Source organism: Hylobates moloch, unplaced genomic scaffold, assembly GCF_009828535.3.
Source record: "Hylobates moloch isolate HMO894 unplaced genomic scaffold, HMol_V3 SCAFFOLD_18, whole genome shotgun sequence".
In the NCBI taxonomy this organism is placed as follows: Eukaryota; Metazoa; Chordata; class Mammalia; order Primates; family Hylobatidae; genus Hylobates; species Hylobates moloch.
In genome coordinates this window covers 68,391,944-68,405,017 of record NW_026652293.1, presented here as the reverse complement: position 1 = coordinate 68,405,017, position 13,074 = coordinate 68,391,944, and the positions used below count along the sequence as shown (strand labels likewise).

The following is a 13,074-nucleotide window of genomic DNA, read 5'->3' as shown; positions in this document are numbered from 1 at the left end:
TCTGTCTTGAAAAAAAAAAAAAAGAATGAAATCTGTTTCATATTTTATCTCAGCTATGAAAAAATGAAAATTTTAAAGATGTGGGAGATAGGAAGGTATTTAAATAGGAATGCTGATATGTGTGGGTATGTTTGTATTTTCATTTATAACCCAAATTTCAAGATTATTATGTACTTTATTACGTGATTAGAAAGTTTCATTTGTTTTTCTTTTTCTCTAGAAAATTCTTCTTCTGGGTATTCTGAAAATTATTGAAAGTGATACTACTATGAGCCCTTCACAATATCTAACCTTCCCTTTACTGCACACTCCAAATTTAAGCAACGGTGTTTCATCACAAAAGTATCCTGGGATTTTAAACAGCAAGGCCATGGGTTTATTGAGAAGAGCACGAGTTTCACGGAGCAAGAAAGAGGCTGATAGAGAGAGTTTTCCCCATCGGCTGCTTTCATCTTGGCACATAGCCCCAGTCCACCTGCCGTTGCTGGGGCAAAACTGCTGGCCACACCTATCAGAAGGTTTCAGTGTTTCACTGTGGTTTAATGTGGAGTGTATCCATGAAGCTGAGAGTACCACAGAAAAAGGAAAGAAGATAAAGAAAAGAAACAAGTCATTAATTTTGCCAGATAGCAGTTTTGATGGTACAGGTATGATGACAGGATTATCTGATTTGTACACAAAGATTGTTTTCAGACTATAATTTTCCTTGAGCCATAAAAATGTGGTAGTGTTCTTAACACTCTTAACATGTTCTTCACCTTAAATGCCTTACTTAGTGGTGGTAGGTCCTGACTTATCAAAGCATGAGTTGTCATATAGCCTTGAATCTCCATTACAGAAACTTTAGTTTTTTATAGGGGTGAAGGGGACACCACATATACAACTTTTTCTGGGGTCATCAGCCCCTGGAGTTCCTTATGGGACTTCTTTCCTGGTCCCATTACTGGATTAGGGTGGCTCCTGATGTTATAAAAGGATAAAACCCTATAGCTGCTTTTCTTTCTGTTGTTTCCCAGCCCCTATTAGACAGTCCCCATTTCATTTTATTTCTCTCTCTTTTTTTTTTTGAGACAGAGTTTCACTCTTGTTGCCCAGGCTAGAGTGCAATGGCGTGATCTCGGCTCACTGCAACCTCCGCCTCCCGGGTTCAAGCGATTCTCCTGCCTCAGCCTCCCGAGTAGCTGGGATTCAGGCGCCAGCAACCACACCTGGCTAATTTTATATTTTTAGTTGCGATGGGATTTCACCATGTTGGCCAGGCTGGTCTTGAACTCCTGACCTCAGGTGATCTGCCCACCTCAGCTTCCCAAAGTGCTAGAACTGCAGGTGTGAGCCACCACACCCGGCTAATTTTGTATTTTTAGTAGAGACAGCGGTTTCTCCCTGTTGGTCAGGCTAGTTGCGAACTTCTTTCTCTCTTTTATTTCAAGTTCTCCTTCTCATGCCATGTCTTAACCTCAGTGGCCCTCCCCTAATTCCTGTCACAGAATGTTTAAATGCATCAGCCATTCTCCAACATTAGAATAAATTTCATTCCAGTTCCTTCTTTAACTGAAGAATTGCTGTTATACTGCACCTTGTTTCTCATATGACTAGGGCAGAAAAAAAACTGTTCATTGAAAAGCAGTTTATGGTGATGGAAAGTGAAGTAGGTAGGATAATTCTTAGGGCCTATGGAATGAATAAAATGACTGGATGAGACAGATGTTTAGGGTTTTATATGTACATGGAGATGCAGGCCTCAATAGCTCTTCATTCCACAAATCTTTCTCATCCAGTGGAACCTCTGTTTTAGGACACTATGCCTGCACTAGAGTTTTCTGTTGTGGATTGAATTTTGCCACCTAAGAACTGATAGCTCTACGTGTGATAATATTTATTATGATGCTATCTAATGTGCATTGAGTGCTTTCTGTATATGTGTCACTTTGCTCAGCTGTTTCTATATACATTTTTAATCTTAACAAGTTAGTAAGTGCTCATACTATCTGCATTTTTAGAGGAAGTTAAGTAGCGTGACCAAGTTATATAGCTGGTAAGTGATGGAAAGGAATTGAAACCCACCTGTTTTTAATTCCAGAGCCTTAACATTGCCACTATACTATAAGCTATGCAGATTGCTTTCTCATGTTTTAATGGAGGCAATCTCAATGTAAAGTCTCTTATAAAATGAATAAATATACATAGTGACCTGAGAAAAGTAAATATTGGAAAGTTTTTTCTTAATTTTTTATTTTAATGATATATTAGAAAACATAGAAAGATGATTTTGTATAAACACTTAAAAATAGTAGACATATATAAAAATTTTTGAAGAGAGATAAGGAATATTTTGCTGCAATATCATACCTTTTACCTCTAAACTAACTGGTGCCTTTGGGCAAATTAACCTCTCAGCGCCTCAGCTCTGTCACCCTATATATATTTACCTTATAAGATGGTTGTGAGCATTAAGTTAAATATTTGTAATATTACTACTCTGTAATTCCTAGGTACACACTGGTTTTGTCCTACTCTTTTATTTGTAGAAGTTCATATTTGGTATGGAACATTTTTAAAATTTCACATCAGATATGAGTTCTCTATATATAATATATCTTGGTCAGTAGCCTCAAAATAACCAGTGACCTTAACTCTTCTTTTTTAAAACTATTGTCATCGCTACAGGGAGCATTTTTTTAACATCGGTCATGGTTTTACCTGTTGAAAAATAGCAACTAATATGTATGCAATCTAATAAGCAGTAGTGTTCTTTAAAAGTCTGAGCCTTTGGACATGTATTTTGTATTTTGATATATCATAACACAGTTTTACATAAAGTCACATGTATTATAATGACAAGTAGATCATCATACATCTTCAGGTAGTGCTGGGTTTTCAAAGATGAGGAAGAGGAGTCAAGATGAATAACCAGGTAGCCCAAACCTGTAAGCATTTACCCTAGCTTGCCTTAAAGAAACATTAGCGTTTCAGAATCACTTAGCAATTATATTCAAAGACTACTCACCAGGGAATATAAATTATGAATATATTCAAACACTAGAGTTTTTCCTTAAAATTTGTAATATGAAATTTTTTTTAAATCACGCCATATTGTGATAATTCTAGAATGATTTTTGGTAGTGTGAGCATGGACAATGATGTGTGCTCCCTGGACCAGGGTCAGTGAAGTCATAGTTGATAAAAGAAGCTTGGTACACATTGTAATAGGTTGTCACATAGCAGTCTGGTTATGCCCACAATTGTCCTCAGTCATTATACATTTTTAAACATCTAATAACTTTTAAAGTACTGAATTACCATTTTTCATCCCTTGTGCTTTTTTGGAGTTAACATCTATACTCTAGAAATATGGTTTTTTAGAACAGGTCAGGCTCAGACATTCTGGGTAGATAACCTACCACAAATGAACAAATTTGCTTTGTATTCTTCTAAATTCACTTTTCTATTCAATTGTTATGAACCATTTTACTGATCATTCTAACATCTTTTTCTCATAGAGAGCGACAGACCAGAAGGTGCAGAGTACATAAATCCTGGTGAAAGACTCATAGAAGAAGGATGTATTCATATAATTTCACTGGGATCCAAAGCGTTGATGATCCAAGTGTGGGCTGATCCCCACAATGCCACTTTTATCTTTCGGTATTGATTATCCTCAGCCTCCCATGAATAGATAATGTATTTAAATAATTTATGTAAGAGACATTAATGTGAAATCTGCTAATAAAAGTTCATCATAGCAAAACAAAAAGTCTCATTTAAAAATTATACATTCTAACAGTTATTAATACCACTTTTGTAATAGTGTATTATTCTATCCAAAAATCCATAAAGTCTAAAATATATTAATTCTCGGCTGGGTGTGGTGGCTCACGCCTGTAATCCCAGCACTTTGGGAGGCCAAGGCAGGCAGATCACCTGAGGTCAGGAGTTTGAGACCAGCCTGGCCAACATAGTGAAACCCAATCTCTACAAAAAATAAAAATAAAAACAAAAAAACAAAAAACCACAAAAATTAGCCAGGCATGATGGTGCATGCCTGTAGTCCCAGCTACTTGGGAGGCTGAAGCAGGAGAATCACTTGAACCTGGGAGGCAGAGGTTGCAGTGAGCCCAGATCACGCCACTGCACTCCAGCCTGGGTGACAGAGTGAGACTCTGTCTCAAAAATAAACAAATAAATAAAAATAAAAAATAAATGAATAAAATACATTAATTCTCTGATTTTAGATCAAATACTGAAGTCCTATGCTATGGAAATATTCTATCAGATTGTAGTGGTCTTAAGATGTTATTAACAGACATAAGTTTTCCATGTGGATTATATATTTAATAGCCATTGCCTAATAAGCTTGGGTTCTCCTTGTTATCTTGTCCTTTTATACTATCTCCTTTATTTAGTAGTGTAGATACAGGTCTTTTATTTGTATTGACTATGAATAGTATGATATTATTTGTCTAAAACTCAAGTCTAAACAAACCAGTTTGTTATTTAGGAATATATACTTTGTAAACGTTACAAACATTACTAGGTGCCTTATGTACATTATCTCCTCACTCTTTCAGTAGTCCCACAAAGTAGGTTAGACTTCCAATACAGTCTGGTATTTATACATTTATATTAATTTTTCTATGAACCAAATAATACATTGTAATTTCTAAATGGGCAATGACTACATAAATAGTAATAATATATATTTTTTTACAAACTGAATTCTGAAAATTATTGCCTAAATTATGACTACCAGCCAATGAGCCTAATCTGTTTTAATTCATGAATCGAGGTAATGATAGAATAACTAAGTAGCTTATGGTATAAAATGAAGACCTACTGACTTTTCAAGCACTTTAAAAAAAATAGAACTGATTTTTAATCTTAATTAAATATTTAGAATTATAGTTACTATATATGGGTTAAACACTGAGGTCAGAATTTTCATGTTTTCAGCCTATGCCTTTTCTCTTTTTCTGTAGTGTGTGCATGGATTCAAATGATGATGTGAAAGCTGTTGTACTAGCACAGGTTGAATCACAGGAGAATATTTTCCTCCCAAGCAAATGGCAACATTTAGTACTCACCTACTTACAGCAGCCCCAAGGGAAAAGGAGGATTCATGGGAAAATCTCCATATGGGTCTCTGGACAGAGGTAGGAAGCATTTTGAGAAAATGCAGCTCAATCTCAGTTACAACGTTATGTTTCATTAGTCTGTTATAGCTTCTGAAACAGATTACAGAAAATTCTAGGTTTTTACTATAATAAAATTTACTATACTTTATTTTTTGTTGTTTCTTTTTTTATTATTATTATACTTTAAGTTCTAGGGTACGTGTGCACAACGTGCAGGTTTGTTACATATGTATACATGGGCCACGTTGGTGTGCTGCACCCATTAACTCATCATTTACATTAGGTATATCTCCTAATGCTATCCCTCCCCCCTCCCCCCACCCCACGACAGGCCCCAGTGTGTGATGTTCTCCTTCCTGTGTCCAAGTGTTCTCATTGTTCAATTCCCACCTATGAGTGCGAACATGTGGTGTTTGGTTTTTTGTCCTTGCAATCATTTGCTGAGAATGATGGTTTCCAGCTTCATCCATGTCCCTACAAAGGAAATGAACTCATCCTTTTTTATGGCAGCATAGTATTCCATGGTGTATATGTGCCACATTTTCTTAATCCAGTCTATCATTGATGGACATTTGGGTTGGTTCCAAGTCTTTGCTATTGTGAATAGTGCTGCAATAAACATACATGTGCATGTGTCTTTATAGCAGCATGATTTATAATCCTTTGGGATGGCTGGGTCAAATGGTAGTTCTAGTTCTAGATCCTTGAGGAATCGCCACACTGTCTTCCACAATGGTTGAACTAGTTTACAGTCCCACCAACGGTGTAAAAGTGTTCCTATTTCTCTACATCCTCTCCAGCACCTGTTGTTTCCTGACTTTTTAATGATCGCCATTCTAACTGGTGTGAGATGGTATCTCATTGTGGTTTTGATTTGCATTTCTCTGAAAAATTTACTATACTTTAACTTACAAATCTGTCAGAGTTGGACTTTTTTTTCCTATTGGTCATTTTCATGCAAAATAAGCCTCCTGTAGAAGTGACTGTTGAAAATTAATATTTGGGTTTGGGGAGCATGAAGATACCTAGAAATTTAGACATTTATGTATAACTATATATCAAAGAACAGAATCTATAATTTCATCCTGCAAGCCCATATATTATAACACTGAATCCATGGTAATTATTTAAATTAAGTGGCTAATAAGGCTAATACCTAAATTAAATTAGGCTTTCAAAAGAAATTAGAATGACTAGCCTATGTATAAGGTGATAGATTCAGATAGAGTGCTAGAAATATACCAAGTGATAGATTCAGGGAGAGTACTGTACGATTTTTACCACATAGGAGAATTGTGAGCCAAGTTAATAAGAAACATCTTGTGGAATATCTTAATGTAAAATTTTAGCCTGTAGGAACTATAAGATATCTTCGATTTGTAGAACTATAAGGTATCTTCAATTTGTAAGCATTGGGAAGTATTGTATTGAATGAAGTAGCGTGAAAGAAGATAGAGAATTTGAAACTGTAATGTAGCATGGTAGAGGATTAAGCTGGTTGGATGAGTTTAAGTTGAATAATGAGAAATAAAAATGAATGGACATGGTGAGACTACTTAACAGGCTTTAAATGCCAAGCTGAGAAGTCTAGATTTAATCAAAAGGAACATAATATAGTGCATACTTATTATGTTGCAGACCTTTTGCTAGGTGCTTTATATACATCATCTAATTCTCTCAAAAATCCCTCAAAGTAGATTAGACCATGGAAATAACATATACCCTTAACACAGACTAACCTATTTTTATTCATTCATTTGTTCATTCATCACATTTATTGAGGAATTACAGTGTTTTGAGCACTTGATATATTAATTAGGCCTGGGGGACAGTGGTAAACAAGATAGACGCATTCCCTGCCTTCCTAGAGTTCACAGTCTGATGAGGAATCAGACAACAAGCAAACACAATTAAATGAATATTTACAAATGAGGACAAATACTGTGAGGCCCATGCTTTAAAACCCTGAGACAGAAAACACCGAGTTTGACACTTACAATGGGTGGATCAGGGAAGGCCTATCTAAGAACAAGGTATTAAAGCTGAGACCTGAAAGAGGAGATGGAACTTGCCCTGTGCAGGTGGGAAGAGGACAGTTTTAGGTGGAGGACAGGGCATCACTGCAGGAGGCTGCAGCAATTGATTCCTTACAGCTGTCCAGCCTCAATAATAGAGGGAGACGGGGATCAGGGGCTTGTGGATTGCTTTGCAGTCCATGGCATCTGCCACAAGCAAGAACATGCTTTGGAAGTAAAATTAAGAGTTCAGTTTTGTTGTATTTATTTAAAAAAATGTAAAAATACGTAATTGAAGTCTAATTTCCATGTTCCATGTTCCAAATAAAATACTGTCTGTGACGTTCTCGAGCGTCATACCTGCCACAGCAGCTGTAGCCAATCAGCAAATTTGTTTCCAGAACCTGTAGTTAAATCAGATGGAGCTGGGGCTGGAGTTGTAAGTAGAGAGCCCCTTTCTCCTAGACACTCTCCACTCAATTTCTTGAGCTCTCAACATGTGCCAGGCACTGTATTAGGCACTTTATACAGATTACCTGATTTAATCCTCCCAATAATACTAAGAAGTAGGTATATTATTATCCCAATTTTACATATGAGGCAACTGAGACCTACAGTGACTTGCCCAAACTCATGTCACAAGTAAGGGGTAGAGCTGAAAGTTTAACCTAGACTCTGACCCTAGGGAGGGCCCATGCTTTAAAACCCTATGCTTTACTGCCCCTGCAGCCTTTTTCTGAATTATGTCAACTGACAGAGGAACCATAAACTAACTATTAGACATGTTCAGAATGAGAGATTAGATTTTTATTGTGGACAGTCTGAAATTAGTAAGCATGGTCACTTGATTCACATATCACTCTGTTTTTTTACCCACCAACTTACAGCTACATTCCTTAGAGAGAATTGTTTGCCATTTGGCACAAGTTAATTTCATTGGTTAACAGAGCAAGTGACCAAGGACAAATATTTTGTTCTGTTGACTTAAACTTGGTGCTCTAGTATCTTCATCAGCTTATAAACTATAGAATAATTTCTAGGCCAGGCATGGTGCTTCATGCCTGTAATCCCAGCACTTTGATAGGCCGAGGCAGAAGGATTGCTTGAGCCCGGGAATTCAAGACCAACCTGGGCAACACGGAAAAACCCTGTCTCTACGAAAATAAAAAAAATTAGCTGGGCATGGTGATGCATAGCTGTAGTCCCAGCTATTCGGGAGGCTGAGGCAGGAGGATCACCTGAGCCCAGTAAGTCAAGGCTACAGTGAGCCATGATTGCACCCCTGCACTTCAGTGTGGGTGACAGAGCAAGACCCTGTCTCAGTTAAAAAAAAGAATTTCTAAAAGAATATATTTGAAGAGGCCTTTTAAAATAAGGTAACAATACTGAAAATGAGTTAATACTTTCCATTAGTTTTTATTAACAGCTTACAAATATGGCAGAAATATATGGCACATAGTAGATACTTAATATTTGTTTAATTCATTTTGCATTCATCCTGCAATAGATTTTCTTTCACCCTTAAAAACACTTTTATTTTTATTTTATTATTATATTTTTATTTTACTTTAGTTCTGGGATACATGTGTAGAACGTGCAGGTTTGTTACATAGGTATACATGTGCCATGGTGGTTTGCTGCACCTATCAACCCGTCATCTAGGTTTTAAGCCCCACGTGCATTAGGTATTTGTCCTGATACTCTCCCTCCCCTTGCCCCAACACCCGCCGAGAGGCCTGGGTGTGTGATGTTCCCCTCCCTGTGTCCATATGTTCTCATTGAAAAACTATTTTTTAAAATAAAAAATTTAAAACTATTTTAAGTCATAATGCCACTAGATGGCGATAGAGTTTCAATCACAGCCATTTATTTGGTCAAGGAGAAGTATGTCATTGAACGTATCCCAAATCTTTCCTTTATTAAAAAAAAAAAAAAAACCATTAAAATAGTTAAGTTTATATGTTATATGTGAAACAGAGCCTTAGGCAAAACTTTTAAAATAAATATATACAAAGTTGAATTTCTCATTAAGAGCTACCCATGTTAGCTTACCCTGTCTTCATCTTACAAATTTTATTTAGACTTTGCCTTTATAGATTACTCTCATTATCTTAAAGTGGAGTTTAAAACATTCCTAAACTAGGGGTAGAGCTCTGTGGTTTCACTAGTTGATGAAGTCCTCCCTGCTTTGTGTGTCTTTCTGTGAGAAAGCCTTATTTTGCCTTTTCCAGTACTCTGTCTTTTCTTCCTTCACCATTATCCATGAAGCAAAAGAGACTAATCAAAAGCTGCATAATCACTTAACATTAAGAAAACAGAAAACGCAGAAAGCATTGGCATTTCAGTGGCTAGACAGAAATTTTGAAGAAGTTATGTTTTTACTGATTAGTTTTCAAAGGCCTCATAGATGACGTAACATTTTTGGAATGTCATGGATTCCAGTTTTTGGAATTGTTTGTCAAGATGGGAGACTTGTTGGCAAAATTAAGGGGAGGTGGTTGGTTTGTATCTGTAAACCAGGAAGGTGCCTATACAGAAGTCAAATGGCAAAGAAAACTTGCAGCAAATGTCTCGTCACATTTCCCATGGCGTGCCGTGGGATCATCAGGTATCTCTCTTTGGCTCCCCTCTTTCTGCAGCACCTTTGGCCAAGAGACAAACAATTAGCCCTCCTCTCTTGCCCCAGTGCCAGCTGATAATGACCCAAGAAAATTGTTCAAGAATTCCCCATTGTAGGCCAGGCGCGGTGGCTCACGCCTGTAATCCCAGCACTTTGGGAGGCCCAGGCGGGTGGATCATGAGGTCAGGAGATCGAGACCATCCTGGCTAACACAGTGAAACCCCGTCTCTACTAAAAAAAAAATACAAAAAATTAACCAGGCCTGGTGGCGGGCACCTGTAATCCCAGCTACTATGGGAGGCTGAGGCAGGAGAATGGTGTGAACCCAGGAGGCGGAGCTTGCAGTGAGCCAAGATCGTGCCACTGCAGTCCAGCCTGGGCGACAGAGCGAGACTCCGTCTCCAGGAAAAAAAAAAAAAAAAAAAGAATCCCCCATTGTTAAATATTCATGCTTTAAAAATACTTAGTACTAGTACTTCCTAAAGTCATTGCTTTCACTTTGTTTTTAATGTAGGAAGCCTGATGTTACTTTGGATTTTATGCTTCCAAGAAAAACAAGTTTGTCATCTGATAGCAATAAAACATTTTGCATGATTGGCCATTGTTTATCATCCCAAGAAGAGTTTTTGCAGTTGGCTGGAAAATGGGACCTGGGAAATTTGCTTCTCTTCAATGGTGAGTGAGCTATGATTGCACCACTGCACTTCAGCCTGGGCAACAGAGTGACATTTTTTCCTTTGAAACATTTCCAGTTTTTTTTCTCGGTTAACAAATATTAAACTAAGTAAATTAACCTGGCTAAAATGTCCATCTCTCTTCCTTTACTTGTGTTTAATAAGTACTGTATTTCCAAGATTCTAAGATATACTTTTAAAATATTTTAACATTTTTGTAATCTAGTTGTGTCTTACAATTGATATATACATTTAATATAAAAATGTATTTCCCCCATCCTCAAAAAAGAGAAGCTCATATTAAATTAGCGTTTTTTTATACTGGATAATGTAGCATCATGACTAGTAAACTTACCTTGGTTGTCTCCTTTATAATTCTATTATATCTTATACAAATATCAAATTTTAGGGAAAAATGAAATATATGATTTTAAAAAAATATGTCCTTAAACCTGACACATAATAGCATTCAGACAGTGTTTATTGACTAAATAGGAAGGAATAAATATATTGATTCAAATTTTAGTTAGAAATGGAATTTACCAAGTTATAGCTTCCATTATTTAAAAAATACAACAACAAAGTAAAATAAAACAGAAAACCTGTTTTCTGGCTAAGGAGCAAATAGAAATGTTATGATTTAATTAAAAGCTTCACAATTAACTTTATATACATTAATTCATCTTCCGTCATAGTTGGCATAGGTTATTTTCTCATTACACCAATTTGGAAATTGAGGCTTTATCAATTTTATAAAATATAGTGAACAACTGAAAGAATCTGGCTACAAAAAATAATTCCTGGTTTCTTGCTTTTTATGAAAAATTCTGGTTAGAGTGTTTTAAATAACTAACTTTATTTTTCTGCTATTCAGGAGCTAAGGTTGGTTCACAAGAGGCCTTTTATCTGTATGCTTGTGGACCCAACCATACATCTGTAATGCCATGTAAGTATGGCAAGCCAGTGAATGACTACTCCAAATATATTAATAAAGAAATTTTACGATGTGAACAAATCAGAGAACTTTTTATGACCAAGAAAGATGTGGATATTGGTCTCTTAATTGTAAGTTTTAATTTTATAAGTTTTAATTTTATAGGAAATGCATTTAGGTATATTTATTGAAATGTATAGTTATGAATTAGATTTCTAAAGATTTTCATGTGGTTCCTTATCATTTTCTTTTCTTAGAATTATGTTTTTTTCAGAAAAAAATTGAAACACTTTGATCTTTCAAAATTTGTTTCAGGTTTTATATTTATATCTTCTTTTCCTTGAAATTATATTTCTATAAAAAGTTTGTCAGTTTAGTTTATTTTATACCTACTAATTATTCAGGAAAAATGTTTATGATACAGTGAAAATAACGCTTGTTAGTTTGACATACTCCTAAAGAATGTTGTTCGTTATATTTTCTTTCCATACTTATAAATAAATAATATCCATTTATAATGTTAGTTTTAGTTGCATATATTCAGGTCTTAGAAAACCTACTCTTTTTTATTTTTTTATTTTTATTTTTTAAGAGACGGGATTTCACTGTGTCACCCAGGCTTGGGTGCAGTGGTATGATCATAGCTCACCGCAGCCTTGAACTCCTGGGCTCAAATGATCCTCCCACCTCAGCATCCCAAGTGGCCGGGTCTACAGTCATGCACCACCACACCAGGCTAATTTTAAATTTTTGTAGAGATGGAATCTCGCTATGTTGCCCAGACTGGTCTCAAACTCCTGACCTCAAGCAATCTTCCCATCTCAGTCTCCCAAATGGTGAGATTACAGGCATGAGCCACCATGCCTGGCCTAAAAAACGTATTATTTAATATCAGTACAATTAGGAATTTTGCTTTCAAAGTATTGCTAATTCTGCTTATATGGGATTCTATTGATTTTTATATATTATTCTAATATTTTGTTCTACCAGTATATAATTTAGGAGCTAGTGGTGAGGATTTTTCATTACAACAACTAAAAAACTGAGCCTTCATAGTCTTAGAAAATCTACTAAAATCTAGTAGATCTGGCCATTAAACTGGGTTCCTCTTTCTCTTGCTTCTTATGAGAAATACAGATATTTCTTACTTGAAGGAGACTACTGTTTTGGAATGTATTTTGTTGTTGTTGTTGAGTTGCGGGGAGGGTAGATTTGGTTGTCAATAATTATTGGGTAGTAAGGGCCAGGGATGCTAAATGTTCTACAGTACATGAACACTATTATACAACAAAGAATGATCCTATCCTAAATGTCCCACCATTAAGAAAACATCCTTTAGGGAAATGGTTCCTCAAACCTGAGTGTGCACCAGAATCATCCAGAGGGCTTGTTAAAATATAGATTGCTGGGCTAGAGCTTCTGATTCAGTAGGTCTGAAGTGTGACCCTGGAATTTACATTTTTAAGAAGTTCCTAGGTGATGCTGATGCTGGTTGAGGATCACACTTTGAGAACCTCTGCCTTAGGGAGACTGAGGAGCTCACACAGATGTTCATTCAAGTAATAACTTTAACTCAGTAGTTTTTGGTTAATCCATTTGGTTTCATAGAAAAATTTCCCTAATCCTTTTATTTTTCCTGAACAGTATATAGGTCATACAAGTTACAAAACTCAACATAAATTATCATGAATGAAAATTC

General features: G+C 36.0%; 1 protein-coding gene across 4 annotated transcripts in view; it reads left to right on the top strand.

Annotated features, from left to right (window-relative positions):
• LYST (lysosomal trafficking regulator) overlaps positions 1-13,074 on the top strand; it is a 218,835-nt gene that overhangs the window by 92,322 nt on the left and 113,439 nt on the right. For all 4 annotated transcript variants that reach the window (XR_004244971.2, XM_032136200.2, XM_032136199.2 and 1 more), the window contains exons 12-16: positions 221-647; positions 3,501-3,645; positions 4,977-5,150; positions 10,282-10,442; positions 11,316-11,506. Coding sequence is in view for 3 of the 4 variants with exons in the window: in XM_032136200.2 (XP_031992091.1) it covers positions 221-647; positions 3,501-3,645; positions 4,977-5,150; positions 10,282-10,442; positions 11,316-11,506 (1,098 nt within the window). In the remaining variant the exon portion in view is untranslated. The remainder of the gene's footprint in view (positions 1-220; positions 648-3,500; positions 3,646-4,976; positions 5,151-10,281; positions 10,443-11,315; positions 11,507-13,074) is intronic.